The sequence below is a fragment of the Haematobia irritans genome, chromosome 4, assembly GCF_050003625.1.
Source record: "Haematobia irritans isolate KBUSLIRL chromosome 4, ASM5000362v1, whole genome shotgun sequence".
NCBI classification, from domain to species: Eukaryota; Metazoa; Arthropoda; class Insecta; order Diptera; family Muscidae; genus Haematobia; species Haematobia irritans.
The window spans coordinates 166,075,572-166,085,245 of record NC_134400.1 but is presented as its reverse complement, the minus strand read 5'-3'; the positions used below and the strand labels follow the sequence as shown (position 1 = coordinate 166,085,245).

General features: G+C 24.9%; 1 protein-coding gene across 2 annotated transcripts in view; it reads right to left on the bottom strand.

Moving 5' to 3' along the window:
* Nucleotides 1–335: 335 nt before the first annotated feature.
* Ak1 (Adenylate kinase 1) overlaps nucleotides 336–9,674 on the bottom strand; it is a 49,182-nt gene continuing 39,843 nt past the window's right edge. The window contains exons 2-7 of one of the 2 annotated variants that reach the window (XM_075305262.1): nucleotides 8,062–8,145; nucleotides 7,478–7,600; nucleotides 7,239–7,381; nucleotides 6,515–6,599; nucleotides 701–850; nucleotides 336–619 (exon numbers count right to left, since the gene is read on the bottom strand). In XM_075305262.1, the coding sequence (XP_075161377.1) occupies nucleotides 521–619; nucleotides 701–850; nucleotides 6,515–6,599; nucleotides 7,239–7,381; nucleotides 7,478–7,600; nucleotides 8,062–8,145 (684 nt within the window). In that variant the 3' untranslated portion in view covers nucleotides 336–520. The remainder of the gene's footprint in view (nucleotides 620–700; nucleotides 851–6,514; nucleotides 6,600–7,238; nucleotides 7,382–7,477; nucleotides 7,601–8,061; nucleotides 8,146–9,674) is intronic. The other variant, XM_075305264.1, reaches the window with a different exon arrangement.

The window sequence follows — 9,674 nt, the reverse complement described above, 5'->3', positions numbered from 1 at the left end:
AGAAAATAACATGGTTGCGTCAAACATCTTACATGTTCACCGTCCAAAAATAACATATTGCTCTTGGAAGTGATCATATTCCTTCTCTGGGTATACTTTGTTTAATTACATATCAGCCACCCTGTAGTACCCAGCTTTAATAAGAAATATGTAGTCACAAACGTGCAAATGCCTACTGCCTCTGTTTCAGTATAGAATTTCCACCATAAAAGAAGGTAAAGGTACATCATTGCCGTAAGCCAAAAATGTAGCTCCCCATTTTTTAAATAAATTCCAAATATCGTTCAAACAATCCACCAGGACTTTTATGCTTTCCCAAAAATTTACTTCTAAGCTTTTATATTCTTTGGTATTATTTTTTTTTTTGGTGTGCATTAGCATGGATATTTAAAAATAAATAAAAATTATAATAACAAATATTAATAATAAACAAAATAAAATGAAAAATTTGATTTGCAAATAAATATCAGACAGTATTGTACTCTCTCGAACACGCTCTCCTTGAAATTCCAAATCTCCTTTATGCACTGGCAACAACGGTAGCTTTCTTTTGGATTAAACAATCCAAGGCACAGGTGACATCGTTGAAGATTTCATCGACACCACGTTCGGCATTGATCTGTAAGGGATCGGGGAAGGTATATCATTATTTTGTTAAGGTATCAAAGATATTATGTGGAGTTTTTCGAAAGAAACTTACGGTTAGGGTCTTATCGGTATATTGTGAGAGAATGGCATTGGTGTTAGATCTGAAGGTGGCAATGCGGGTCTTAATGGTCTCCTCGTTGTCATCGGCACGCTTCTCAGCAGATGCAGCAGCACGAGCCATAACACGGCTTACCAATGTGGCCTGCAATGAAAGACACAATTTTAGTTTTAAGAAAATAGCGATGATTTTTGTTTTTTATTTGTAAATGCACAATTTGTTAAACAAAATAGTTTAGATAAGACCACGAAAACTCTGCTAAAAACTAATACAAATTTTAATAATACTTTTCGACACAAAAAAATCACTAATACTTATTTAACTAAAATTTTAAATGAGTTTTAAACAAGTATATATAAAAGTTAGGCAGGGGCCTTTTGTTACAGTTTTTTGAATTCCTTCGAAAATGTTAAACTTTTATTACTAAATAAATTGTTTTTTTACAAAATTTTTATTTTTACAATACAAAAAAATACTTTCTATATAAAAATTACAGTCGACAGTCAAATAAAGTTTCTTTACATCGGCTCGTGGGCGCCCAAAACTATGCTCTTTATATAGAATTGCTTGACTGTATGCGTTATTTATGTGTTGATGGCTTAGCAATAATTTTCTGTTGATGACAATAACAGCTAAGTAGAGCAGTGGATAGTGTGCCAAAAATAATCTACCAAAATTTGAAGAAAAAATTACCAAAAACTAACAAATTAAAAAAAAAAGTATTTTTTAATCACAATTTTATTTCTATAGAAAATTTTATTTCTATAAAAAATTTTATTTCTATAGAAAATTTTGTCAATATTTTATTTCTTTACAAAATTTTCTCAAAAATTTATTTCCATCGAAAATTTTCATTCTATAGAAAATGTTGTCAAAATTTTATTTCCATACAAAATTTTCTCAAAATTTTATTTCTGTAGTAATTTTTCTCAAAATTTTATTTCTATAGAAAATTTTCTCAAAATTTTATTTCTATAGAAAATTTTGTCAAAATTTTATTTCTATAGAAAATTTTGTCAAAATTTTACTTCTATGGAAAATTTTGTTGACATTTTATTTCTATAGAAAATTTTGTCAAAAATTTTATTTCTATTGAAAATTTTGTGAAAAATTTTATTTCTATTGAAAATTTTGTCAAAAATTTTATTTATTATTTCCGTTTTGCAAAGATTTTATTTCTATCGGAAATTTTGTCAAATTTTTTTATATATATTTTTATTTTAAATTTTTTCAAAATTTATTTCTACACAAAATTTGGTCATTTTTATAGAAAATGTTGTCATTTTTATAGAAAATTTTGTCTATGAAAAATTTTCTATAGAAATAAAATTCTGACAAAATTTCCGATAGAAATAAAATTTTGGCAAAATAGAAATAAAACTAAAACTTTGACAACATTTGCTATAGAAATAAAATTGTCCATAGACATAATTTTCTCAAAATTTTATAGAAAAATTTCTCAAGATTTTATTTCTATAGAAAATTTTGTCAAAATTTTATTTCTATAGAAAATTTTGTCAAAATTTTATTTCTATAGAAAATTTTGTCAAAATTTTATTTCTATAAAAATGTTGTCAAAATTTTACTTCTATGGAAAATTTTGTTGGCATTCTATTTCTATAGAAAATTTTGTCAAAAATTTTATTTCTATTGAAAATTTTGTCAAAAATTTTATTTCTATTGAAAATTTTGTCAAAAATTTTATTTATTATTTCCGTTTTGCAAAAATTTTATTTCTATCGGAAATTTTGTCAAATTTTTTATATATATTTTTATTTTAAATTTTTTCAAAATTTATTTCTACAGAAAATTTGGTCATTTTTATAGAAAATGTTGTCATTTTTATAGAAAATTTTGTCTATGAAAAATTTTCTATAGAAATAAAATTCTGACAAAATTTCCGATAGAAATAAAATTTTGGCAAAATAGAAATAAAACTAAAACTTTGACAACATTTTCTATAGAAATAAAATTGTCCATAGACATAATTCTCTCAAAATTTTATAGAAAAATTTCTCAAGATTTTATTTCTATAGAAAATTTTGTCAAAATTTTATTTCCATAGAAAATTTTGTCAAAATTTTATTTCTATAGAAAATTTTGTCAAAATTTTATTTCTATAAAAATGTTGTCAAAATTTTACTTCTATGGAAAATTTTGTTGGCATTCTATTTCTATAGAAAATTTTGTCAAAAATTTTATTTCTATTGAAAATTTTGTCAAAAATTTTATTTATTATTTCCGTTTTGCAAAGATTTTATTTCTATCGGAAATTTTGTCAAATTTTTTATATATATTTTTATTTTAAATTTTTTCAAAATTTATTTCTACAGAAAATTTGGTCATTTTTATAGAAAATGTTGTCATTTTTATAGAAAATTTTGTCTATGAAAATTTTTCTATAGAAATAAAATTCTGACAAAATTTCCGATAGAAATAAAATTTTGGCAAAATAGAAATAAAACTAAAACTTTGACAACTTTTTCTATAGAAATAAAATTGTCCATAGACATAATTTTCTCAAAATTTTATAGAAAAATTTCTCAAGATTTTATTTCTATAGAAAATTTTGTCAAAATTTTATTTCTATAGAAAATTTTGTCAAAATTTTATTTCTATAGAAAATTTTGTCAAAATTTTATTTCTATAGAAAATTTTGTCAAAATTTTATTTCTATTTCTATAAATTTTATTTCTATAGAAAATCTGGTCAACATGTTATTTCTATAGAAAATTTTGTCAAAATTTTATTTCTATAGAAAATTTTGTCAAAATTGTACGGTGACTTGCAGAACGAACAGCATCACACGAACTCAAATACAAAATCCCGAAATATTGGAAATAAATATTAAAACAAATCAATAATCGATTGTTACTATGACCTCAAGCCGAACAAAATTAATAATCAGAATAAACATAAAATAGGTCAACAACACCCAAAAATATTTTTAAAAAATTTTATTTCTATAGAAAATTTTGTCACAATTTTATTTCTGTAGAAAATTTTGTCAACATTTTATTTCTAAAGAAAATTTTGTCAAAATTTTATTTCTATAGAAAATTTTGTCAAAGTTTTATTTCTATAGAAAATTTTGTCAAAATTTTTATTTATTATTTCTATTTTGCAAAAATTTTATTTATATATATTTTATATATAGATTTATTGACAATTTTTTCAAAATTTATTTCTACAGAAAATTTTGTCATTTTTATAGAAAATTTTGTCCGATAGAAATAAAATTTTGGCAAAATAGAAATAAAAAATAAAATTTTGAAAACATTTTCTATAGAAATAAAATTGTCCATTGAAATAATTTTCTCAAAATTTTATTTCTATAGAAAATTTTGTCAAAATTTTATTTCTATAGAAAATTTTGTCAAAATTTTATTTCTATAGAAAATTCTGTCAAAATTTTATTTCTATAGAAAATTCTGTCAAAATTTTATTTCTATAGAAAATATTATCAAATTTTTACTTCTATAGAAAATTTTGTCAAAATGTTATTTCTATAGAAAATTTTGTCAAAATTTTATTTCTATAAAAAATGTCACAATTTTATTTCTATCGAAAATTTTGTCAAAAATATATTTCTATAGAAAATTTTGTCAAAATTTTATTTCTATAGAAAATTGTATCAAAATTTTATTTCTATACAAAATTGTATCAAAATGTTATTTCTATAGAAAATTTTCTCAAAGTTTTATTTCTATAGAAAATTTTGTCAAAATTTTATTTCCATAGAAAATTTTGTCAAAATTTTATTTCTATAGAAAATTTTGTCAAAATTTTATTTCTATAAAAATGTTGTCAAAATTTTACTTCTATGGAAAATTTTGTTGGCATTCTATTTCTATAGAAAATTTTGTCAAAAATTTTATTTCTATTGAAAATTTTGTCAAAAATTTTATTTATTATTTCCGTTTTGCAAAGATTTTATTTCTATCGGAAATTTTGTCAAATTTTTTATATATATTTTTATTTTAAATTTTTTCAAAATTTATTTCTACAGAAAATTTGGTCATTTTTATAGAAAATGTTGTCATTTTTATAGAAAATTTTGTCTATGAAAAATTTTCTATAGAAATAAAATTCTGACAAAATTTCCGATAGAAATAAAATTTTGGCAAAATAGAAATAAAACTAAAACTTTGACAACATTTTCTATAGAAATAAAATTGTCCATAGACATAATTTTCTCAAAATTTTATAGAAAAATTTCTCAAAATTTTATTTCTATAGAAAATTTTGTCAAAATTTTATTTCTATAGAAAATCTGGTCAACATGTTATTTCTATAGAAAATTTTGTCAAAATTTTATTTCTATAGAAAATTTTGTCAAAATTGTACGGTGACTTGCAGAACGAACAGCATCACACGAACTCAAATACAAAATCCCGAAATATTGGAAATAAATATTAAAACAAATCAATAATCGATTGTTACTATGACCTCAAGCCGAACAAAATTAATAATCAGAATAAACATAAAATAGGTCAACAACACCCAAAAATATTTTTAAAAAATTTTATTTCTATAGAAAATTTTGTCACAATTTTATTTCTGTAGAAAATGTTGTCAACATTTTATTTCTAAAGAAAATTTTGTCAAAATTTTAGAAAATTTTGTCAAAGTTTTATTTCTATAGAAAATTTTGTCAAAAATTTTATTTATTATTTCTATTTTTCAAAAATTTTATTTATATATATTTTATATATAGATTTATTGACAATTTTTTCAAAATTTATTTCTACAGAAAATTTTGTCATTTTTATCGAAAATTTTGTCCGATAGAAATAAAATTTTGGCAAAATAGAAATAAAAAATAAAATTTTGAAAACATTTTCTATAGAAATAAAATTGTCCATTGAAATAATTTTCTCAAAATTTTATTTCTATAGAAAATTTTGTCACAATTTTATTTCTATAGAAAATTTTGTCAAAATTTTATTTCTATAGAAAATTCTGTCAAAATTTTATTTCTATAGAAAATTCTGTCAAAATTTTATTTCTATAGAAAATATTATCAAATTTTTACTTCTATAGAGAATTTTGTCAAAATGTTATTTCTATAGAAAATTTTGTCAAAATTTTATTTCTATAAAAAATGTCACAATTTTATTTCTATCGAAAATTTTGTCAAAAATGTATTTCTATAGAAAATTTTTTCAAAATTTTATTTCTATAGAAAATTGTATCAAAATTTTATTTCTATACAAAATTGTATCAAAATGTTATTTCTATAGAAAATTTTCTCAAAATTGTATTTCTATAGAAAATTTTGTCAGAATTTTATGTCTATAGAAAATTTTGTCAAAATTTGACTTCTATAGAAAATTTTGTCAAAATTTTTCTTCTATAGAAAATTTTGTCAACAGTTTATTTCTATAGAAAATTTTGTCAAAATTTTACTTCTATAGAAAATTTTGTCAAAATTTTACTTCTATAGAAAATTTTGTCAACATTTTATTTCTATAGAAAATTTTGTCAAAATTTTGTTTCTATAGAAAATTTTGTCAGAATTTTTTTTCTATAGAAACTATTGTCAAAATTTTACTTCTATAGAAAATTTTGTCAAAATTTTATTTCTATAGAAAATTTAGTCAACATGTTATTTCTATAGAAAACTTTGTCAAAATTTTATTTAGAATTTTCTCCAAATTTTGGTAGATTATTTTTGGCTCGAGTGGCAACCGGAGAGTTTGGTTGTGGTATTTTAATTCTTCGCTTCTTTCGGCTCGGAATCAATACCATAATCAATCAGGGTAAAAACAAAATCTTGTTTTTTTTACATTTGCATTTGAAACTTACATCGGCACAATCGAAGAACAAAACCAAATCAGCAGGAGCAATCTTCTTTTCGAAAGCCACACCTTGATCTTTTTCACGAGGATAGCTGTAATTAAAATAAATAAATAAAATAAAATTAGTGAACATAAAAAATAAATGCTATATACAAAAAAAACTGAAACTGAATCTTAATTGCTTAATAATACTAAGCATTTTATGCTGAAAGAGGAACTAATTTGTAGACAATCAAAGTTTTTATTTACCGCTAAAAAATTTTTTTTTTGATTAGATTTGAGAGATCCATTGTATCGCTTGTCATAAATTCGAGTTTTGTGTGCATCCTAAACTCGCTGTTATAACACCCAGAGAAGGAATATGATCACCTCAAATAAAGCAAAATGTTATTTTTGTACGGGGAACATGTAACATGTTTGTGACAAAAATGTTATTTTCTCGAAAATTATATATCCGATTTCGGCAACCATGTATATGTTTGCCCAGAAAAAAAAGTTTTGCAACAAAATTGTTCCATATCCAAAAATAATATTTGGCTCTTGAAACATGTTTGGGGTGATCATTTTCCTTCGCTGTGTGTACCCATTTTAAGATTGACATGGAAAATTGTAATCTGACACTGCATATAAATATTGATACAAATATTATTTGGGAGACAATGGAATTTTGCCCAATATTCTCTCTTTCGCTTTCTCGGGAAATATACTTATAAAAACGTAACACAACTTACCCATCAATGAGGAAACCCTTGGCACCGTCCATTCTATCATGAATAGCCTTTTCCAAAAGACCTAAAACATCATCGTTGGACACCAATTTTCCTTCCTTCATGATGGCAGCCAATTCTTGGCCCTTGGGAGAACCAGAAGCCACCTATAATGGTTTAAAAATAAAAAAATGCATTCACGTTACAACATCGGCAATTCATAGTGCCATGTCCTCAAGACCCTTCAAAGATCTCCCACTCACCTCATCACGTAGCAAATCTCCACTGGACAAATGAACAAAACCATACTTTTCTACGATTTTGGCACACTGGGTACCCTTGCCACAGCCAGGACCACCCAAAACCCAAACAACTGGTACGCCAATCTGAAATTGTACATGAATAAAAACAAAAATCACACATAAATAAAAGAAATATGAAAATAACACATAATTCAAATACAATAGAGATCACAATATTGAGGGCTCAAAGCAGCATTTGTACAATATCCGAAGCTATGGAACTTTTGAAGGACACAGAGCCTAACCTATGATAAGCAAGCTTAATTATTAAGAAGAAGAAATTTGCGTTTAGTTAGGCTCATAATTAGTTGGGTTAAGTAGAAAATTTCACAGTATTTTTCTTAAAATATTTGATCATGCTATTTTCAATTTCAATTAAAGCGGTTAATTTGTAACAGACAAAGGCACACGGATACCCAATATAGTTACTACACAATGAAACGATTCCTTCCGTCCTTCCTTTTGGCATGCCTTGGGGAGAGGTGGTAATGGAATCGTTGGTGGGTTACATTTGTTTGTTGGTTGGTTTAGTTCTTGGTACTTACACCAATTTGTTGCCTTCGTACTTCAACAGCTTTTTGTTTCTCATTGGCCTCCTTCTTCATGGCCATTTGGTGACACATGAATAACTACCCAAGGTTATGATTTTGGATATTGTTTTCGTATTGATCGAATTTGAAATGAATATTCGTAGCAAAATAAGTTAGAATTCTGTTTAAAATTCATTATTTCTATTTAATTCGAAACTAAGCTGTTAGTTGGGTAAAGCGTGTTTCAATTCAATCTATAGCTAATTTTGAATTTATGGTACAAAGCAGGGATATGTGGACATGGCTATTTCAAATTTTAACAAAAAATCAATTGTTTGAAAAAAGTTTGAAAAAATTTAGGCTTTTCAAAATTTTGAATAAGTTCACTTTTTAAGAATTTTTAATATATATACCTCTGCGATTACTTGAAAATCTAATTTTTATATACGCGATATAAACACAGTGTTGCCAGGTAGGGGATTTTTCTTCCATATAAATTTATTAAGATTAATTTGGGTTTTTTTTTACCAGTAAAAAATATTTTACACCTTATAAAGTAAAACAATTCCCAACCAAATTCGAAACAACTCTTGCAAGAATTTAGACATTTTGGACTCTTTTGGCGAATACATTTTACAGAATTTTATTTTTGTTTTCCCACTTTATAACCTTGCCAAAATTTTTTGAATTTGACGGCTTTTCTGAGAATTCCCACCACATCGAAAACAGTCATATACGATATCCTAAACTCGTCGCAAAAGTGCTGTCACTATTAAGAAGTTGTACCACGCCAAGTTACTACATGCGACATGAGTGCAATTATAAGGTTCCTTTTTAGATAAATTTTGAACGACGCCAATAAGAATCCCTACAAACTATTAGAAAAAGTGTATTTTAAAATAGTTGTAAAAGAATCATTGTGGTCAAGTAATAATATTGCTTAGATGTTTATTAAATTGAATAAAAATTTATAAATCAACATATGCCAGGTATAACATTTATACGAATAAAACACATTGAAGAAAAGAGACACAAGAAAAGAGAACGAAACTGTGAAGCGAAAGTGCGTCGTGAGGAAAATTTCTCTAATATCATGCAGTTTTTTGTCGGCGCTTCTCTCAAATATCATACAGTTTGCGTCGGCGTCACCCAGTTAAGTTCTCTGCCGGCTTTGCGAAACGTAAGGAAAATAGGATTTAGAACCTACTTTATAATAGCAAATGTTCTTTTATATAAATCTTTTCATTCTATTAAATTTTTGTGGCAGACAATTTGAAATTATAACTGCCGATGCCTTTATAAAGAATTTGACAAAACAGCGCTTCGACCGCAACGTCGGTGATATCAAAGCTGCAGGCATTGTGCGACATCTATACATCTCTTGTATTTTTATTCTCTCTGATAATGCCTTAAAAAAGGAATTATGTTGATTTATAAGTTTTAATTCTGCTATATTCGGCTACTACACGCTCACAAAAAATCGTTTCTGTAACATATTCTCCCAAACATATTTTGCTTCAAGCATATATATTTTTGGGTATTGCCCAAACATTTATATGTTTGATCTCTTCCAATATATAACATGTTTGAAAGCATATTGGTCTAAACAATATATGTTTGGGTAGTCT